The 22,913-nt window shown below is 38.6% G+C and overlaps 1 protein-coding gene across 2 annotated transcripts in view; it reads right to left on the reverse strand.

Annotated features, from left to right (window-relative positions):
• The window catches only part of ADGRD1 (adhesion G protein-coupled receptor D1), a 157,278-nt gene that overhangs the window by 35,567 nt on the left and 98,798 nt on the right, over window positions 1-22,913 (reverse strand). For both annotated transcript variants that reach the window (XM_086474248.1, XM_086474247.1), the window contains 4 exons: window positions 17,467-17,570; window positions 14,555-14,666; window positions 7,985-8,138; window positions 836-902 (listed from right to left, as the gene is read on the reverse strand). In XM_086474248.1, coding sequence (XP_086330374.1) covers window positions 836-902; window positions 7,985-8,138; window positions 14,555-14,666; window positions 17,467-17,570 — 437 coding nt within the window. The remainder of the gene's footprint in view (window positions 1-835; window positions 903-7,984; window positions 8,139-14,554; window positions 14,667-17,466; window positions 17,571-22,913) is intronic.

Below are 22,913 nucleotides of genomic sequence, written 5' to 3' on the forward strand. Positions count from 1 at the left end.
GATCTCATTTTGATTTGTATCTTGCAGAGAGTTGGTGTCAGCTATCTGCCTCAAATAGCATTAGGGGCGGAAAGATGGGAAGAAAAGAAAGGTTTTATTTGCTATTTGTTGCTCTTGTATCCTGTATGACAGGCAGTCATTTCAGTGCTGTGAGCACTGTCATTGTACCAAGAGACAAATTGAAGCCCTCCCTGCCTTGCCTGGCTGGTGGTGAGGAAGAGGCCGGGAAACATGCTGTCAGCTTCACACGTCTTTCTTACAGCGGTGACAAGTTTCACTTCTTTACCACATACACCAAATAAACCTTACTCCAACTCTTTTGTGTACATTACAGTAAGATAAAAAATAGTGGGTTTTTTTCAGATAAATTTGCTTGTCTTTTTCCAAATTAGAAAGGAACTTAATTTTCAAAATTTTTAACAATATCCATTCTAGATCTTCAAGTGTTTAACTGCACTTTTCTCCAAAAGATTAAATAGCTTTAATCAAAGATCATTCTCATCTTGCTAGAAAGGTTTCAACCTGTGCTTTACTCTGTGCATGGGGTAAGCAGGGAGCTCACTGTGGCAGGCCTTATGCCTCTGCAGCAAAACAGAAAAATAGGCAGAACATCTCAGGAGACGGTTGTGCATCATCTCAGCAGCAGAAGCAAACCTGAGGCTTCTAGGTCTAAGAATATACCTATACAATATCACGATTTTGCAGGCTATCTATCTCCCCTACTCCTCAGCAGGATCTTGCAGAACTGTGTCCCTGTTAACAGATCTACAAGTTTTTCTCCCCATCAGACTTTTCACCCTTATTGCACCTGGAGTGAGGACGTTTTCATACTCACTTGCCACTTTCTCCATAGCTGTCTAGGGACGATGTTGTAGAAATTACACAAATCACCAGTGGGCAGCCTGCAAAAGGGCAAAGTCAGTGGCAATGTTAGTAACAAAAGTACATCTTCCAGTAAGCCCTCCAAGTTCAGCTAAATTTTGTATGGACAACAGAACAGCTCAGAGTAATTTTCGAATTAAGTCTAACTTGACAACCTCCGGCAGCTGTGTAACTCAATGTTTTAATCAATTAATGTCAGACAAACAAAATGGCTTTTCAGTAAAGCGCTAGTTTAACAGTTAAACTGAATTAGTGCTGATTTTATTGAGAATCATGGATGGTTTTCAGCCTGTTTTTTCTTTATTTAATTCCTGTCTTTTGCTATTCAAGCAGTGATATCCTGTGAAGCAATATCAGGCGTATTTTAACGACTTTCCCACAAGTAAGTGTACCTCGTTCAAGAATTCAGAACAATCTAGAAAAGAAAGTTGAGTTTCTCACAGAGGTGCAAGACTAGCAGATGAGAGGACAGAAACGGTGACATTTAGTTATCTAGAGCATCACCCACAGCAGCGAGAAGTGGTTGAAAGAGACAGAAGCAAATTCAGATCCCACTCAGATGCCCAACCAAGACTTATTTTAACATAAATATGTAACAGCGCCACAACATGTCTGGGTTTCAAGTAAACTGTGTTTCCAGATGGGTTTTGACAGTTCCAGTGTGCTGCATCCTGGGAGGTGGAGGAGTGCTTTACAGGATTACACAGGAGTCACACAAAGACAGACCATTACAGTCCTGCTGTCAGGGAAAGCTGCGTGTCTCTGGCCCCCAGCACTGCAATGCCCTGTTGTGCCACTTCAGCACAGCTTTCCAGGCCAGGAGCTGAAGAGGAAGCAAGGTTTTTCTTGCCAACAGTTCTGAGTGCAGTAAAACTTCATCACTTTAAATATTAAACGATTGTCTGTTAATTCCTCTATGATTTAATAAAATGTGAAGGTTTGGGTTTTTATGATCTTATGGAATTTAATAATCAGGTCCCAGACAGAGTATTATACATGATAGCTTAAAGTTTCAATTTTCTTTTATATTCTTCAGGCTTTCTGCACAAGGCTTTACCAAATTCTCTGACAAGCAATTTCTGCTTAATCTTATAATATCATCCCCATAAAATTCTGTAAAATTTTCTGGTAATGACAGAACTATAATTTTTGGAAGAAGTAATTTTGTTCTGTAATGATTGTGGCTAGAAGCACCTTGTATTTATAAATAAGAAAGATACTCAGTACTTAAGAGGCAGTATCTACAGGCATTGTCTAGGTTTTAAACTTTGAAATCAAATCTGCAGGATGGAGTTTAATATCCCAACGACTTGATTCTGCTCTCCCATGCTTGTCTAAATCAGAAATCCTTAGAAGTAATATTTGTGTAACACCCAAGCAAAAGCAAGACTTTATTATACTATCACGTTTGTCTATTTAAGAAAGGAAATTCCTACATACATTTGAACAAAATCAAGAACAACTATATTCAACAGAGCAATTAAGCACAGACATAAGCCTATCTGCTGAAACTCAGTCTGCCATAGGCATGTGAGCTACCTGGACTAAAGGTCCCATGAGCATGTCTACACATTCCCAATCACATCTTCAGTTGCTGAGTAGACACTGTTGGTTGGCCCTGTTTGTCTTCTGACGCAAGCTGTCTTCCCATGACAGGGACATTGTCACAGAAGCAAAAAAATCCATACCCAACTAACTCTCCTTTATACTTCTAGTCTGCCTTTTTTTTTCCAAGTCAAGCGCTGGGTATTCAAAGGATTTAGCATGACTCTTTATCAATATTAAATGGCAGTGAAGAAGAAAATTAAATACAGAGTTCCTTTGGAAGATAATAAAACTTATGCAGATGAAACATAGAGCAGTCATCTGCATAAAAAGAGCTGTTAAGTCAGTACGAATAAAATGGTCTGCAGCCTACGGTCTAGTGTTTGCCTTTCTTTGCATTAACAAGATATTAAATGGATAACAGCAATGAAGGCAGAGTCAAGGTTTTGTTACAGTGAAACTGGAGTATTTTTCCTTCAAGAAACAACCGTTCAATAAATTCCACAGAAACTAAAAAAATATATATTTGGCCTAAGGGGATCATAAGGTTTGATCTGGACTGAAGAATTCATATGGATTATGTATTATATACAAAAGTAAGTGTATTTGCTTAACCTTTTGTCAGTAATAACTAAATAAGAGCTGTGAAGTTTAGTCTACACCCATAATAGGTAATGTTAATGGCGTGGTGGCACTGGTGATCATCCATGAAAGAATTATATTCACGTTTTTTTGCTGTATCTGAATGATTTCTCAGTTAGTAGATGCTACAAATATGCTCACCAACCCTACTCCAAATCGCTAAATTTATGATGCTGTAGACCATGCTTTCCAGAGCACAGTATCAGATGAAAATGTTCTAGTACACCTTTCTGGTAGCTGATCTATGGCACTGGTGTCATCTGTGTCCCTGTAGTCCTGGAGCAATACGGCAGCACATTCAAATGGGGTAAATCAACCCACATGGAGTCGTGTGCTGCTGCAGCTTGAGTTCTCTGGGTCCCCAAGCCAGCTAATTTAAAGCTACTTCCCAAACTCGGCATCAAAATACAGCCTGCAGAGGAGGCATAAACGCTGGATACCTGGCACAGGAAGAATGCAATCCTTGCTCAGACAGAATTCTCCCTGAATTCTGCCCAGATATAGTCACTAGGGTAAAGCCTAAGCCGAAGGTCAGCTAAGTCCTCTTATTCAATGTTAAGCTTCACATCTGATCCATTTGCTTTATGTTTCTGAAGCACTAATGATAAATAAAACAGAAAATGCCTGTAAATTTGTATGCTGTATTTTGAAAGCTTTTGTGTCTTCTATACATAAGAAAAGATGAGACAGGCTATGAAAACCCTGTGGAAGACAATTTGAAGCAATTCTATGACATTAATTCTAAAAGGCTAAACATATCCTTTATGGAGGAAGATGAAGCATTAGACACAAATGAAAGTATATTTCCTCTCAATACTGAAACGATCTACTTTACTTCATGGGGAAAAGTACATTCTCCCATTTGTTTTGTAGAAGTTAATCTTCTATGATTTTCTTTTTCTTCTGTGTGTTACACCATATCTATGCAGAAGTCTGTGACTACATCAAGCAGCAGCAAATAAAGAAAATTAGGTCTTTTGACAGCTCAGAACAAAATCTTCATTCTAAGGCAGTCTCTAAAGGAGAGGAAATTGTCTGAAACAGGGAAACACGTAAAAGCCAAAGTGCCACAGCAAAATCTTAGGTGTCACAAACTGTATCATCTGCGTCCTACAAATGGGTGGGTGGGAAAAATTTTGCTACAATAATCCATATGTGTTATTCTGAATCACCAAGGCAACAAAGTATTTTTTTTCCCCTAATCAATCTCAAGGTAGTTTTAAAGGCAGGATATTATCACCTTCCTCAAACTCCTCTTCTTTTGAATTCCTGACAACTGCAGTCTTTGAGGTAATTTTAGCACCCTTGGGACTACAGAGAATACACAGCAACTTCAATCAACTCTGCACATTTGGTATCCTGTCTCTGATTACTGTTGAATTCATTTTATGGGAGTAATATCTCTCAGAAATCTCAGTAGATATTAGGAGATCAGTGACACTCAGTGTAGAGTTCCATGTCCCCATCTCCTCTCATTGCCTCCAGTTTCGATTATTCGTTAATATAGACTTTGTAAACTTCTACATATGTACCTAGCCTAGTTTCTGTGCTTAAATAAGAACGATGGGTCTGGGTTTTCAAATTCAGGACTGAGTTTTGTCATTATTCCAGGAATTATGAGTTTGCAAAAGTCAGATGCATTCATACTTCAATTAAAAAAAAAAAGAATGAAGACATGAACTAACTGTTATGACTAACATGAGATGAGGCATCCTTGTCTCCAACTTCTTTCAACCATCTTTGGTCAGTATAATAATTAGCTAAGCCAAAGTGTAAAAACCCAGACATTTTTATTAGCTACTGGAAAATATAGAACTATTATGGTCTCAGGATGGCACAAGAGCTCTCTACTTCCTTTTGACAGTTGCATTCAATGCAAACTTACCCTCATTTTATGAGGCAAACAAAATAAATTCAGGACAAAACCTTTTTAGCCTCTTTCCCCAGTCTTGCAAGACTTCTATTTAGATGCAGGAATTTTATGGAATGTATATAACTCCTCTCTCCTGTACTTTCACCAAGTTCATGAAGGAACAACCTAAACTCTACCCCATAGAACATAAGCATACACTGCTGCTGAAGGCAGTACTGATGCTTGAGCTCTATTTAAACATTTCTATTCATATTCAGTGCCAATACACCAACAAAAGAGAAAGTTGGGAACTGACAAACAAGTGTCCTTTTAAGCTTTTAAGCAGTGAATACTGCAATGTGGATTTTCTCTCTCAAACATCATTGTTCAGCAACACCTATTACCAATTGAATGACCATGAGAGTTACATACCAGACAGTGAGTTGTGATGCTGTTGAATGAATGAAGGTTGCCCTGATACTTATCGAGAGATAAACAACTTGGAATGCAATTGCCCGGTTAAATTACTTCAGCGATGTTTAGGCACAATTGCAGCAACGACAAGATGTCAGACATGGTTAAGGAAATTCAACATTTAATTCAAGTGTAAATACATGGAGCTATAGGAAAAATAAAGCAATACAAACTATTTTACCAGCGACATGGTAGTTTTACTGGATTTCAGAAAACATTTTTTTCTTCCAAGTCATTGTAGGAATAATAATTGGAACATGTTGTCTGAAATTAAAATATTTTTTAAAAAAGAGCTTTTGACATGTTTACACAGAGATCTGTATTACTGTTGTATGAATGATGTCCTTCACTCTCTGCATTCGACAGTACCTTTGCTACATTTAAGAAACAGAGCTTGCCACCAGGTTTCCTACACAATCCTTGCCAAGAAAAGCATTGCTAGAACTGATACAGAAACTTCTACTGGTGGTGCCTCCCGTATTTTGCAACACACATCTACTTTGATGACAAGAAGCTAGTGTTGCGCCTGAGGGATTATCCTCCAAAGATTACCCAAAACACAACCGAAGAGACTTTTTAGTAACCACATTAAACATCCCCCTGGGTTATGTGCGGATAGGCTATGTACTCATTGTGCTGATTACTACTAATTGAGTGGTAGTAATCATATTGCAATAAAATGAGGCAAAATGCAATATTTAGTGCTAGTCATACCACAGTCAGATGCCATGTTTATCCTTGTGTCTTCTAAATCACTTTGTAGATCACTGCCATTTTACAATAAATAAACCTTACACAAAATGCCAGAAAAAAACAGTACAGGTGCATTGTGGCACATATAAATCATTAATTTATTTCATAAGGTAATTAATGATTGATTGTCAATTGAGTTAATCAAAGCATCTGTTGTAAGCAAATACTCCAGTGAATTAAATGCCAGTTCTTAATTATTTTGTTAACTGCTATGGCTTTTCACATAATATTTATGAAGGAGAAAGATTTCTCAGGGGTTATGAGGGCATTTTCTTTGTTTTGATCCACTTGGATTTGCATTCCAAATTGAGCTCTGGATTAAACAAATCCACAAGAAACCTCTCTAACATCGGCAGGATTCTGTACAGTTAGCACTGAATCTAGAAGAATCTACAAATCTCCAATGTCTTCAACTCTCAGCCTGTCTAGGTTCTCTCACTTTTGGGCCTATGTGCATGAAGAAGATTAATTACTCCACCTGCCCTGTTTTGAGTAGTGGTTTTGAAAAAAGAAAACAAAAAAGAAAAAAAAAATATTTTACACAACTCCACTAAAAACTGAGTAAAATACCTTTCAAATATTTTCAGCAATCAAAGCTTTAAGGTGCATATCATTGGCATGCAAACTGTCCATTCCTTAAGAGAAAAAATACTATCTTAAATCAACCAGTGTAAAGACACATGTACGTGACACTCTTGAACCTGGCGCAAAGAAATGAGAGCAAAGAAAAAAGTTCTAACCATCCAAACTGCAGTTTGTCCCCTCAACCCAGCAGACAGCATGTGCACCAGAGGACTGTATCAGATGGCCGCTAGACAGAACTGCTAACATGAGATTTTAAAACAAAAGAGGAAAGATGTACAGAATAACAAGACCATGTTAAAAAAAAGGACAAGTAGGCAGTTGTTGGAATATATATATATATATATACGTAAGTGAACAGCACTATCACCCAGATCTGCATGGCGGTAATAGGTATCAAACATTCCAATTATGACTGCAGTAGGTCTGTATTATTGGTATAATTGGTTTTCATTCAGCTTCCGAATTAATTTGTGAGGGGAAAGATAATGCATGTTTTAACATATTTTGAAATTACGTGTAACTACATAGCTATTCCTTCACTATCCTTTTACATCTCTCCTCTTGACTCAGTGTATGAGGTTTTCTCCTTCTTCTAAATGTGGAGGTTTGTCACTGCTGTACTTCCAGGACAGTGAAAGCAAGCTAGCTCTCATCTGCTGTGAAGAGTGTTGAACAAAATATTCGTTTTTGACTCCGCAATATGCATAGAGATTATGCTTTCGTTACTGCATTTTAAAAGGCTGTGAATTGTTATCTTTGAGATTCCTGTGTCATAGGACTACTTTTTTATTCTTAATAATAACATTGAGGTTCCATGCATCTTTTTCATCTAAGGATTTCAGGCACAAAACATCAACTAATGCAGTCTCATGATACTCCTGTGCTATTGTGCCAATTTTTTATGTATGGATAGCAGAATACAGATAAATAAGCCAATGTTGTGAGTTAGAACAAAGAAAAGAACATACCAGTGCAGCGAGACCTCCCTCCCACACTTCTGCTACTGATTTGGTAATTAAGGATCTGATCTAGCCTTGTGAGGTCGGGGAATTCACTGCAGTGGAATTAGGTTTAGGGACTATACGTTTTACAGTCTGATTACAGTCAGAAAAATTATGCATTTTCTTATCCAACAGACCCACTCTCAGTAAGGCAAACTATGATCATAAGATGACAATTTTACATATGCTTCTGAATATAGTCTTGTCCTACAGTGAGGAGACTTAAAGCAAGCAGCTACTAAATGCTTACCCCATCCAATTCCATAATAGTATAAGTGCTTGCTCTCTTCTGACCCAAATACTTTGATCACCATACTGTAAAGATGAAATCCTTCCACCAGCATCCATGCAAAAGCACTCAGGAAGAAAAAATGAAGGAGAATGGCCAAAATCTTGCAAGGCACCTAAATTAAGAACAAAAATTAATACATTACTACATTACTTCTTTGTGGTGCAGTCATATAGGTTTTTTGTTTGTTTTGTTTGTCTGTTTTGATATCTGTATACATTTACATGCTAAATGCTAAATCACTGGAGTAAAACAGTCTTAAAAACAAAGCTCTAGAGAATTCCATTTTTCTACAGCATTTTCAGATAGCTTCAGAGTAACAAATCCTCTAACCTTTTAATGAAAAACCAAAAAACATTGCCAAACATGATGCAGAAATCCAAACTGATTATTTATTTATGTCAGTAGGAGCAATATTCCTACCGAAGTCTACAAAAATATTTAAGAACTCAAAACTGAAGGGCTGACAGTCTGTTGCTGAGCCTGTAGTAAATGCAGGAGAGTCAAAGAAGTGGGGATACAAGCGTTGTCCTGTACCCTGCTCCCTGTTTTGTGATGGTAGAAAAATCAGTATAGTTCATGCTTCATTTTCTGTGAAGAACTGGTAGAATGTCAATGAATCAGTTAACCTTGAGCAAAACATGGAAATTTTAAAATAAGATGCCATGTTGTACCTGCTCCGTAGTTACACTTTGCCATGTGGCTTTCCTATTTTGCTGATCTTCATATCAAAATACGGTAACACACGAATTAAATCACGTTTTATTCCAGTGTCTGTCTGGCCTGGTTAGAAATTCTGTAAAAGTCTCATATGCTCCTCCAGCAGCAATACTAATATAGACATTTCAAAAAATTATAGCAAGCTATCATTTGCTCTTGAGTCCTAATTGCTTTATGGTGGGCATCTAATTTGCCCACCTGTTTGAATTCTCAATTTACCATAGTCTGATGTACCAGCTGCATATGAAGCCATATTTGAAAAGAACACATCTAGTGATTAAGGCAAACTGAAAGTGTTCTCTGTAGGTGTTTACAGACAATTTGAATACTCCTTGATAGGCCTTTATTCACTATGTGCTATCAAGATTCTGAAAATAGGAGTTAATACGAAGGTTTAAGCAGCAGAAAAATACCATCTAGAAAGTGAGCCCACCTGGTTTAAACTGGACTATCATTTTCAATTTAAACTATAACAGGTTTTGAAGTGAAACAAATACTGCCCCACAGGAGGAGAATGCCATGACTAAGGAAATGTAGCAAGAAGTAAAAACATCCTCTGTTTATACCCGCCTCAGTGCTTATGGCCCACTGTGACCTACAGGAAATGCAGCCTGGGCTCAAGACCTGGCTTTCCTTAAGTTGTTCCTCAAAGAGATCTTTACATTTTTCCCTAAGTCTCCTGTCAGCTTACCTTACAAAACCTGGAAAACCTAATCCTTCCTTCCTCCTCACTCCTCACGTATTTGCACAGCACATTCTCTTTTCCCACTAATTGCTTTTCAAGGATGTCTCACCACAAGCGGTTTCACTCATCATACAGTAATTGAACAGATGTGACTGCCAATGATCTTACCACAAGATAACCTTGTTTGGTTTGCTTTCAGTTAAGGCACATTTTAAACATGCTCTTGGAACAAGTCCCAGCTATATCTCAGTTTTGCATCTTGTAGCATACTGATGATGGTCATTGTGCTCTGTAGTTGTAACATCCCTTCTGTGACACCTACAGAATTTCAGAGGGGTTGCTTACATGCAGTCCATGTAAATGGAAAGACTTTCTGGGTTTTTTTCCTTCACTTCCTCACCTGGACAAGTCACAGTAAGGTATCCAGGCAGGCAGAGTCTGTGTGCTGAGGAAGCATTACCGGTAGGAACCAATTTGCTCCCACAGTGGCCTTCAGACGTTAATCAATAGTTCCTTTGTTGCATTAGCTTAGTTGCCCTGTGCTGGCATTTTATTCTTTTTGTTGATGGTTCAGGATTTTGTACACTAATGAAAATTAAAATGTTGGGACTTCATGGTATAATGAAAATTGAAGCTTTCCTGTCCCTTCTCATTTGTACTCAGCTGGTTCTGTGCTAGTGCAAGGACGTTCTAATGCAAACCCAGTGTGACTACACGTATTAAAAAGCAATAACTTCGGTTTTAAATCATGTAAGTGAGATCTGTAAGTGTTTTCGTATTTCACAATGTTCGGTGGCATATAACTAAATCAGATTTGCTTATTGACAAAAACTGTAAAAACCTTTCCAGTTAATTTTATCATAAGGCTATGAAATCCATTTTAATGCCTTTTGATTTCTACCAGAAGATTAGTCCATGGAAATAAAAATGCGACATAAAGCTGACTTACAAGCTAGTTCTGTCAAATGGATACTTTCCAATTTTTGAGTAGCCAAACAATATGAATCACAAAACAGCAGAAAAAAAAACCACAGTGAAGTAGTAGGAGGCTGGTCTGTATGTAATTTTGTATAATACTGATTTACATAAAATCCATAGCAAAGTTGTTACTCATTCTGTATTTGTGCATTAATTATTACATTGAAGATACTCTTAAATGACAGAATTGCCTTCTTAAAAAAGGCATTGAAAAGACTACATATAAAAACCAAGCAGGTGTATCATATGATGCACGCTACTTTTGGTAGAATACCTCTAAAAAGACAAATCTCATTACTGTTACTCTTACATTTGACTACTTGTGAGTCTGTGGAAACAGAAAAATCAGTCCAGCCAGTAGCAAGGCCTAGGATGTTGTAGTTGTTGAGAAAAAAAGCAGACTCTCAGAAAGGCCTCTCAGAAAATAAGTAATTTTATTTATCTACCTTTATCTTAAGACAGATAGGTAAATTTGCATATATTTTCTAAATTCAACTTATAATTATGTTTTCAATTTAAGCGGCAATCTTACTGCATTATACAGAACCTGCTGAAAATGTCCTTCCCTGCAATCTATACGCTACTTTGATACACAGTCTTGAATTTCTGCAGATACATATATCATAAACAAAAGTAGCTCATTTCATCTCTCTATTTGGAAGAATACCATGCAGGAGTACTGAGTGAGAAACAGCTCGATACACTGATGCAGAACTACAAATAGCAGACACATTAAATTTTTCAGTTGTGCTGGAAAACACAGTCCTGCCTAACACACTATGCTTCAATTTTCATTTTCCTGTGTCTAAATAACACTTCACTTTCTCCCACAAACTTGCTCAGGTCTTTGGAAGGCTTCTGTAGCCTGGAGATGGTTAATCGTTTTTAAATGCACACTGCTCTTTGGGATTCTGTTAAAATGGTGCTCTCTAGTCTGTAGCCGAGAGTAAGTAACTAAGACTGCAAACCTCTCTGAAGAAACAATTCCATCTATTGCTGAAAGTCTAAGGGAAGTCATTAGACTGGCATGTGGATAGCAAAGATATCTTGGGGACCTGGCAGTATAGCATGAAAATTGTGTGTGCAAAGATATTTTCTTTCTCTAGAAGATATTGTGGTTTCAGGAATAATTGCCCTCCTGGAATATGCCACGATCGTCTAGGACTACTGTTTCAGCACTACTGATGTTAGGTATCAGGGACAAGCTTTTAAAAATAAAAAATGTTCTTGGATGCACTAGAAAGATCAAAGTCTTATTCGTGGAAATAGACTTTTGTGGTTAAAAATTACTTCTACTCTACAAAAGGAAAATTGCTGTAGTATAAATTGTAACTGACTAAATAATACCTCTGAAATTACCAGGGACATTTGCTGTATGCTGTATCTGGAATCAAAAACTGAATATCCCTAGAGACGGAGATGGGAAAAGGATGGAGAGTCTAAAGGCAGTCATGCAAGAAAGCGATGCCAGCTCATGGCCTGTTGGCATAGACAATATCATTCCTTATTGCACTGTATTTCCTCAAGCAAACTGGTTCCCCTTGTCCTTTCAAGCAAGGGCACTTATAAACTGTTTAGCCCTAGATAAATCCATCTTTGGCAGAAGCAGAAGATTAAGAAATTTACACCTTCTAGTGTAAATACTGCCTCCCTCTTTTTGTAAACTACCATTTAGCAGTCCAATTAAAGCAGCAATTAAAGGTATTAAAAGTGATGTCGAAGCTGGTGAGAACAGAGCATGCAGAAGGTAAGGACACAAGACTAATAAAAGGATGAATCACAACACCCCTGATCCCAAGAGGTTAAAACAATAAAAGTGAAAGTGTAGCAGATTGTACAGCATGCTTTTCAACCTGAAGATCTTTGCAGTATTGTGCCCTACAATTACTGCTGTTACAGAGGAGATACCCGTGGATTCTGTGAAGTATTTTACCTTGGCAAGCCAGTGGCATAAAACAGGTCTTGCTTTCTGTGTGCTGCTGTTTCAATTTAACTAAATTAAGCTTTGATCAGGTTTAAGAAAAATGAAGATATGCACCTATTAAACTGCAACTTAAGTCTATGTGGGCGTTTCCCAAGCTTAGACACACCTGCTTAGCTAGGCAAGCCAGATGTCTGTGTGTGGACAGGACACATTAAAATGTAGGTGGATGCTGGGACAGGTCTCTGGAGAACATGGGCTCTACCTACATCCAGATAAAAACAGGAACATAACTAGTATTTCATAGTATTTTAAAGGACTGGGGGTGATGCTGGCCTTGACAAGGAGTAAAGAGGCTTCTACACGTTATCTGAAGTGACTCAGATAGATTGTCTGAATATCTGGAATGGATGAAAAAGGAAAAACTCTGAGAAAAAGACACCCTGTTATGCCGTGTGAACATTTTATTGTACACGAGCCTATGTCCTCTCCACAGCGTTTCAGCTCTATACTTACTCAGAGAGGATTATTTTAATGCCTGATTTCCATTGTCTTCAGTTTCATGCTTTATCTTCTGCTGCTCTCCACTGTCTCCATTTCATTCTTTCTAAACCATTCCCTACCATTTTCTCCCTTTCATGTTATCTTGTTCATTCAGGACCTACCTTAACGTTAAACAGCAAAAGAGTATGAACTTAATTTTACAAAGTGCTTTCAGGTAATAATAGCCTATGTAAAACCAGACATTATTTTTATTATTTATAAACTTAGCAGATGTTCAACAGATCCCATGTGAGCTAAATACAAATTTAAGAAGCTGTCGTATTGGCAAAATGAAGAGTGTGCAAACCTCGTATTTATTAGTACTGAGAATTAAAAGAATAAAAGATTAATAGAAACTGCTTACTGCTTGTCAAAAGTAATATAGAGCAACAGCTGATCACCAAAATAGCCAAGGTCTGACCATTACAAAAACAGAGCACACTGGAAGATTATTTTAAAATCAGGTTTTGTTTCTGCTTTTTGCAGGTGGGACTTTCCGTCAATAGACCTTATGTTAATCTAAATAGCTTTTTTTAAACACAACAGTGGAAACTGGTTTTACTGGAATGCAATTCTGATAACTTGGCATATTCATCTTAATCTAACCCACGTGTTTTAGATACCAGTTTTAATGGTTTAGATCCTGGCATTCTGGAATTCTCACCCACAGTAGCAGATCCATAAAATCAATCTGTAATGTCAAGTTCCGATCTATGTGATCAGGCAGAAAAAGCCTATACATGCATAGAGCTTAAGTACCACTTAAGCAATATGAAGGTGTTTGTCATTTGCTTAAGTGGTTGCCGTAGGTGCCCTGAGAAGTATATACAAGTTTTACGATACTGAGGATCTCAGAATAAACTCTTACATAGTGATACTTAGAGTTAATGCTTTCTACTATCTCCGGCTAATTAAGCAATAGTTGCTCTACCTTTCTCATTGATTATTACTCAGGTCAAATAAACATGAATGATACTTAAAATTCACCTAAATTTTCAGACTAGAGATCACAATCAATAAATCTGCTGTTCGGAAGAACAGTGTATTCTACCACACAAATAAAACTTTATGAGCAAAAAAACAAAGACCTTCTGTTTTGCTCTCCAAGAAAGCAGAAGAAATTGCCACAGCTCCATCAGGAAGTTCATTACCTTCCAACAAGAATAAGATGACTTTTTAATGTGGAAAAAAATAGTGAATTGTGCCATAGTGGAGAACAGACAATTAAAAACACCACTACCTCCCCCCAAATCCCTAACAGAAATCCAGCCCAAAAACCTAACAGAAAAACAAATAGCTTGCCCAAATAAAAAATGCATACAATTTTCTCCAGTATAGAATTCCTACAGTTTTCAATACAGAGAATGGATGAGAGGAAGCATCCTGTCAGGCAGAAGTCAGCCATGCGGACACACAACTGAAATGTATTCCATTGCTATAGTGATTTTTCCATTTAATGGTGCATATCTCTTTCAGTTTTGCAAACATTCAGACATGGCTGGATACTATGATAATGCTATTTGGATACACAGAAGGCTTTATCCAGTGTTGTAGGATGTCATTTTCAGCTAAGGCATGTTAAAAAATAGATCTCACATGCAAAACACTTTCTTCCATGTGGCACATGGCATCGATTCCATGGAGGTGCCCCACAAAGAACACAATCACCCTTTTCAGCATTTACCGTTCCAGGGCTGAACTGAAAGCTGGTGAGAAGCAGGATCTGAGCCACCAAGACAGCAAAAGACAGATTGGCATGGATATGATAGCGCTGGTTGCGGATAGTGCTCACAGACCTGGCAAAAGATAGAAAGATCTATGAATAAAACAGTACTACAAGAAGCACGAATGTATTTATGACTTATCAGCAAGCATTTTGAGTGGCTGTTGGTCATTTGTTTTGGTGGGGTTATCATGATGTCCTCTGAGCATTCTTTACATGAGGATGGAGTGGTACCTAACCGGTTTCTTTGATATTCTGCTGCTGTCCTGCAGGCAAGCAGAAAGACTGATTTGCACATTAATTAGCTCTGCTGATGACTTGTGACAGAATATTAAGAAAGGGCTTGATCCTGAATGGTGCTACGCTCTCAAGGAAGTCGGATCTGCACCTCACAAAAAGCATACTGCGTCTTACACCATCTAGCCCACACTGAGTTTCTGGTTTTATGTTGTCGGTATTTGCTGCATTAGAGATAAGGGAACACGAAAAGACATTGGTTACAGTTTTGACTTTACTATTATCAGCTTCTGAGCACGGGAACTATAGCTACTTATACAGATGGGCAGCGCCTATCTTGACAGAGACCTGACCTTGATTACAACATCATTTGAACATATCTCTCTTGGCTTTGCAAAAACTAGCTGGAAATCTGACCAAAACATGCTTTCCTAGGAGTCTTCTGACCTCGTCTTTCTGTTCTCATCCAGAAATAGGAAGCAGAAAACAAAAATATTTTTATCTGAACATTTCAGGTCTTTTGCATAATTATATTCTTCTCTTTAAAAAAGGAACAGTACTACTGATAACAGGTTTTCTATTTCAATCCATACTGCCTGCTAGCCCCTACCACCAGCTTCAGTCATTTCAGGAGGTCTGGACCGTTTGGCTGTGTGAATGGCAGTGCCCCCTCCACACGACAGTACACACTCCCATCTTTTTGTTGTATCATGCTGGATGGTGATGGCTTTTGCAACTGCTGGTGACACATTGTGCGTTCCCCCTGCAGCAGGGTGACACAGACTGGACAACGCAGACGATGGCTTGCTGTCAGCCCTGCTCTTCCAGCACTGTTGGGGCCAGTGCTCCATTAGAAGGGAGCGAAGAGGGAGACAACAAGTATTGGTGTCCTGAAAATAATTCAAAGAGACAGGTTGCCCTGCCTGGTGCCAATGCCTTTCTAATAAGGAACTTCATGTAGTCACAAACTGGAAAATCATTACCCAGAAGGCAATCAGGACTGCCCTCCTGGGGAAGCGGCCGTCAGTGCCAGTATGCAGAGCCGCAAAGAACTTGCCAGATTCTTCTCCACTTACCTCATGGTCATCTAACACTACATTGCAAAATTTCACTTCAGCTGTTTAATGAGGCCCTGCTCTCTAGTGAAAACCTAATCCAATTGTTTTTAATTGACAGTTTGAATGATCCTGTATGTAGGTGGGGTGCTTAACCCTGTGACAGTCAGCTGGGCCTAAGCTCTTTCCAAGACTTCTGTTTGCCTCCAGTTTCTTGAGGAGTTTTCAGCCCTGCTGCAGCGATACCATCTCCCTTTGCTCCATTTTCCTTTCTAAACATTATAACATCCAGTTTTGCACTCAGACAAAAATGGAGCAGATCATTACCCTTAGCCTAAACATGCCAACAGCACAATGCCAGATAGGCAGATGTTGGACTTATTTAAAGCGGATTTTGCCACACATTACACACTTAATCCAAGCATGACCAACACAGATCTTGAGACTTGGAAATAATACAGAGTTTGGAACAAACAAATATTGTAATCAGTTTACTGGGTTTCAGCAAAAACTTTTTCCTAGAAACTGGCCTCTTAACAGGATATCCAAAACACATGCTTAGGCACAGAAATAAAAAATTGAACTCTTGAATAGGAAGAACATGCTTTAGTGTGTGAAAGGAGACAAGACTCCCATTCCCCACTGTGCTCCCAATCTGCTGCACAACCTGAGACAAGGTACTTCACTCTCTGTCCAGTTTTCTATTTTTTATTTAGACAGAAAACTCTATGAAAGCTTTTTTTATAAATGTTTGTATCAAGCCTAGCTGGGCCGCAAACTCAGTTGTCACTACTGGAATATAAACAGGCATAAAGACCCTAAGTGCCCCAAGGCAAAAACCTTCCCAGTGCAGGGAGACCTCAAAGGGGCTGCTGTGTTACACGCAGGAGGCTGCAGAGGTCCAGAGGACTTAAACATAAGCCATGGAGTGAATTTCACACTGCCTATAGTGTTCTTCATCCTGCTAAAGCAACATGCTAGAAAAGCAGCCTAACAGAACAGCAAGGTACTCAAAAATAGATGTGGGTTATAGAATGTAATTGTGTACAGGCTGTATGAAACAAAAGTGAGGCAGTTAATGTTGACCGAGCCTTCCTTTCTGGGCATACTTTTACAAACACACTGCCTTACTGAGAAGACAGTTGAAAAGCAGAAAGAATTACTCATTGTACACTGCAAGCAATCCAAAGATGTACGATGTAGGGGGGGGAAAGGGGGTGATCCTGCAGTCCTTGTTCATATTGTACTTGCTCCGAGCTCCAGACCAAGCCCTCCTACAGCCTGCTTGCAAGGTTCCTAAACTACAGCAAAACATGGAGAGTTTAAAAAAAATCCAGAAATCCCTCATAGTATGGAAATAGCTTGCTATATAAAGACCACCCCCTTTCAGGAAACGGAAGTAATTTAGAAATAACCAACCGTTACAAATACACGTGCAGAATCTAATTAGGGAAGGTTGTAGAATTAATAGCCTTTGTTTTATCCTGAGCACCCGAAGGGGTCCTAACCAGTGGCCTGAAATGCACGGCTTGGCTTCTTGCATGATAGTGGCTCAGCAGGTGTTGAGTTAAGATTACTCACGACAATATAGCAAATGTGACCAGTGTGATCGTCAAGCAGAAGATGGACAGAGCGCAGCCAATGTAAGTGATGGAGGAGAGGGCCACCTGGTGTTCTCTTGTTAGCTGTACACAAAGAAAAAAAACGAAATAAAAACTATTAATTGATTTATTATACTACAGAACTAGAGGTCAGGCCCCCTGCACATAGCGTTTCCTCCTCCATCCACCCGTCTATAAGCTGACACCCACAATCATTCGCTGCCATTTCTAACGGGAAATGAAGAGCCAACTCCAAGCGCAGTCACGCAGCCAGAGCATGCACATGCCCATGGCATTTTTGTTCCCTCTTTTATTTCATAAGTCAGAATTTCCTCAGAATAAGTTAGTTTCTTTGCTGCTGTGATATCATTAAGCCTGAAATTAGAGCAGTTTGTTGGTCTGCACAAACAATGTCAGCAGTGGGATCTTTCACAGCTCGCAGGGCACTTTGCTAATGCTCTCACGCTGCAATAATTTACATCATTGTGCAAATACCAGAAGTGCTTCACAGCAGTGAGAACTGACAAACCAAGATGACCCATAAATCAGAGGCCATTTATAGCCCACTAGTTTTGTTTAATGTATCATGTTTTTAGTGCCTGTTGAAGGAGCTGGACTGATATCTACAGAATGGAAAACCACAGAAAAGACCCAGCACGAGCAGTCAGAGTGTAAGCCTCTTGTCTCAGCCTCTGTTTTTATCTACAGGCACCTTTTGTAGAAGCAATTCAATTCTCATGAACATTTAATCTGTAACTCCGTAGCACCTGCCACCAGAATCTATGTTAAAACCTGGACAGATTCAATGGGGGGGGGGACAGTGTGTTTTGACCATTCATCCTAAATTAATCAGAAAACGTGTGTTAATTTTCCATGCAAGTTCTCATAAAAGAATGACAAAAAACCCCACACCCAATGAAGGGAGCCAGACAGTATTAATATATAATAAGTAGAACAGAGCTGGGCAGGAAAAAGTTTTCTCATCTCAGAAGAATTTTCAAATATTTTTCCTGACTTGAATTTGGATAGAGTTGATACTTTCATAAAGTGAACATTTGAAAAAAAAAAAAAAAAAAAAAAAAAGTGGTCAATCAAAAAGTTTTAGTTTTTATGCTTAAAATACTGTGGTTTTATTTTAAAGTCTGTTCACTATAAATTCAATTCCTAGCTGAAAACTCATTGAAAATATTTATTTATTCTGAAAAATACTGAAAGGAACAATATATTTTCCAATTTTTTTACAGTAACTCTATCTAATAAAAAAATAATCCTTTCTCACAGTTTGGGCTTTTCTATTATTTTCCACACACAATAAAAACTCTCCCCCAGACAAAGTATTTCATTAGAGATTATCAAACCTAACCAGTTCTACCAATAAACTTCCCATTAAAATTCCTTTTAAAGGACAGAAATAACATGCCATGTGGTTATGAGGAAAAAAAATCATTTTATATACAGACAAACCCGATGTGTTTTATATGTACATTTTTCTTGTAATTATCTGCCAACACCATCAGCTCACGTGCGGTAAATTTTACAGCAGAATAGATGATGGCTCGCTCAACAATCTGAGAACTATTAGGCAATGCAGCAGCAGCATTGAAAGACAACTGTTGCTATGGTGTTACAGCTCCTAGGAAATATGATGCGGCTCTTTAGTATTTTTTATCTTTCAGCTAAAGACACATTTCTTTTCCCTGACTTGGATAGCACCAGTTACAGAAACAAAAGGGTTCTGTGTGCTGCACCAGCTAAGAAGACCCATATAATTTCTACAAAAGGGCTCCTATCGTCCCTCATCCCCCAGTGAAGTCACGCGTAGCCATTCTTCACAGATTACTCCTGAAATAGGAGTAACTTGTGTGGTGAATTGGGCAGTTTAGAAGTGATTTCCTCATCAGGGATATTCATGTCCAAAATGCATGGACCTTATTTCCTGATTGCTCCAATACACATACATCCCTTTCTCTTGCTACAGGTGGCTTGCAGTTCTACAGAGGGAGGAGGGGAGCAGAGGCAGCTTTTCCAACTTCAAGTCACTCTGAAATCAGTATTTCTCAGCATTTCAAGGCTTTCATTCACTCCTTTCACTCCCAACACCTGCAGACAGAAAATGTTCCCTACAGAGGTCAAAGCTGCTCAGTGCTCATTTAGATTTACAGTGGTCTATCACAGCGTTTGCATTGGCAAAGGCAGATAGGATCTGCAAAGGAAAGGTAATGTCTCACTATCACACGCAAGTACCGAAGATACAGGGGGTCCATCTAGTGGAAATGGGCAAAAATCAAAGCCTTTGGTTTTTCCATAATAATCCAAGAGAAGATAACAATCACACAAACATATTTTTCTAACTAATTTCTATCGTAACTGATGTGGCTCTAGGAAGGTCTTTCTCTGGGTTTTAGCTCCGTTTTCCTCCAGAAACCCCTGCATGGCAAGACAAGACATGAATCAAGTTCTCCCAAGTGGAGCCTGTATTACTTAGAAATGGAAAAGGAAAAAAAAAACCCAACTTATCAACAAAATGTAGAAGATTAATTCAAACTTAAAAGAACCTGCATAGGTCCCCACATCTATGAACTGAAAATTGCTCTTGCTCTGATAAACACAACCAAAAATCTGATGATGCTTTAAGAATGACGCTCTTAAATCAATATTCACATCAGTCTGGTAACAACTATTCCCAACACAGCTGTAGTTTACATTCTTGTCTTGCCTAGTGTGAGGGACAGAAAGCCTGTAGGTAATTTCAAACAATTTTTTGTTTATTAAGGAAAAGGTGGAGCCTGTGATAGCTGTTTGGAAGCTGAACTGTCAGGTTAGAGGGGTGCAAGAAAGAGGCCCCCGTTCACAGCAGCTCCAGTTGGTGAAACGAGCTCCTTTCTGTGGGTGATATGAATTGCAGGGGAAGGGATACAGCATGAAAAGAAGGCCTGGAATGATTTCCAGGGTATGGACCTTCAATTTCTAAATACAGGCACATGGTGCGGAAGAGAGCCTGTATTTAAAATATCAGGTCTCTACTAACTTCTCACAACCCAGCTGTTGCAGCACAGCTGGATGTTTTGTGTCTACATTCAGATTGTAAGGGACAACAAGCTTGCAGTTCTTCAGATATACCTGGATTGTCAAAGCATTGTGCGTCATCAATTAAGAAGTAATTTCCTACAAATTCCAATGCTCTGATACGAGCCAATTTCATCTTACCTCAGCTTCTCTTTTTGAAAATTTTCAGGCTTCGTGCATGACATGGAATATAGGACAGTAATTTGGGATGATCTTGTAGTCAGCACAAAAATGCTAATCAGGCTGTAATGCTATTACTAAAGAAAATAGCATTAAAAAGTACCAAATAAAACATTGAGCAATCTGTGAAGTAGTCCCATGAGCCTGATTCGCATACTTGTCCCAATCTACATTAAATTAGTCTTTTCTTCCAAAAGGTTTTGCTTCTTTGAGTTTATCTGGTCATTCTTTTACAGCGCAGCAAGCTGAAAAGCTAGGAAACGAGCTTATGCAGTCACGAGTGTTAGTAATCATGAACACTAGAAAACAGACAAACAGTCAAATCAAAAATTCATACTCCACAATTTTAGGCTGTAATATCCTTTACCTTGCAAGTGCCGCTAATAGCATGGGCAGAGATCTGATGATTTCAGTAGTAACACCCACCTGCAATATTATATTCTATTGTCTTACACTTGTTCTCCTTCATAAAAGAAGCTAGATGGGCTGCAGGAACACAAAATAGTAACTGGTCAGATCAGAGCACTTGCCTGGGCAACACAGGACTCTCTCTGCTCTGTCCGCTTCCAGGTGTCCCCTTCTTTTGTGTGGAATTTGCACTCCTCTCCCTTCTTATTAGTCGTCGCTTAGGCAGCTGACTGCACATTTTCTGCCTTGCTATGAGGCTAATTTTGGCTTCCTCCAGAGGAAGGGACATTTTGGGGAAGTACTAATCTAAAATTTTCTTCTTTACATACTGTAAAATATCCCTCTATGTCTACCTTTAGAGGCAACACGTCAGACAAAGGGCCAAATTCAAATACTTAAAACAAGGTTTGTCATAGCTGATGCTGAAAGGGTTTGTCCATATACCAAATTACAACTTCACAATTTAGCCACAAAACACAGTAATTTCATTGTCCAAACTACTTTCAAAATATCCTTTCTGAAAAGCAATTAATCTTCTTCCAAAAAAAGACAAGTCCTTAGACGAAATTTGTTTTACAGCCTTAAAAATGAGCCCCGCAATCTAAGGACTATAGCATACCTATCATTTGTATTTTAGTGTTCCTTACTAGTAGAACATAGAATATGATAGTTTTGCATGCACTCATATAGTGTATACATTTTATGAAACCAAAGTTATTTGTTTACTGATGGAGATGTAGGACATGACAACTGTATTTTGCCCTAAGGCCAAACATAGGAGCAAGTTATATTTTAATGTTCCTCTTGGTCAGCTTTCCACCTCAAGGAAGCATTCCTACCATGAAGTTACTTACAACGATGTACGATTTTTACCCTGTTTATCGAACTGACTGAGATCTGCCATGAGACAATCGGTTGCTGGCCTGGGCTGAAACCCACTCTCAAATCACCCTGCAAAGGCTTGAAACAATAACTTATGAGTCATTTCTTGGGGAAAGGGAAGGGAGGAGAGGTAAGGGTGAAAAATTTAAGGCTCAGCCAACCCTATTGAAGCTGCACCTTTAAAATGCAATCTGAATCCAATTAAGAAAAGAATGAATAATTAACTTTGGCAGCCTGAGTGTTTCAGAGACATTAAAACGCTGGCCTTGGCTGATGAAGCTAATGGTTTTAATTGCATCCAGAAAGGCTGCTGAAATTCAATTTCAGTCCAGTGAGGCCTTTATTTATATATTAAATAATAATAACAATACAAATCTCTGTTTTCCTGCAGCTTGCCAAGCGCTTTGTTAGGTACATAACATCATGGGTTTTTTCAAATTAACATCTGTGTTTCGTTCAGGAGGCTCAGTCTACTCAGACTACAAGAACGATTTTGGTGGGGCCATACCTAATGGCATGGCACAATCACTACTCACAGAAAAAAAAAAAGTCTGACTTGATTCAGAGACTTCTTTTCACAAGCCACAATGTATCAGATACCACAAGTTTAGAGAAAAAAAGGCCTCTGAGAGTCATGCTTTGCAGCACAATCATCTTTATCAGCCATTTCCAGCAGAACTGCTTTTGAATTCCCATTCTCTATTAACTCCACAACTCCTAGTGATAGCAATAAGGTGCTACGAAGGGGGCTTTTCAGGATGAAAGGCACATTTTCCTACAGCCAGCCCAGCCTGGTGGCTGCTTACTTAAAATTGTTCACTGTGACATGAAAAATTTAGAATTCTCCAAATATCTCTGCCAAGGTATTAATTAGTATTTTTAAAAACCCAT

Source organism: Leptosomus discolor, chromosome 16 (genome assembly GCF_034619465.1).
Source record: "Leptosomus discolor isolate bLepDis1 chromosome 16, bLepDis1.hap2, whole genome shotgun sequence".
NCBI classification, from domain to species: domain Eukaryota; kingdom Metazoa; phylum Chordata; class Aves; order Leptosomiformes; family Leptosomidae; genus Leptosomus; species Leptosomus discolor.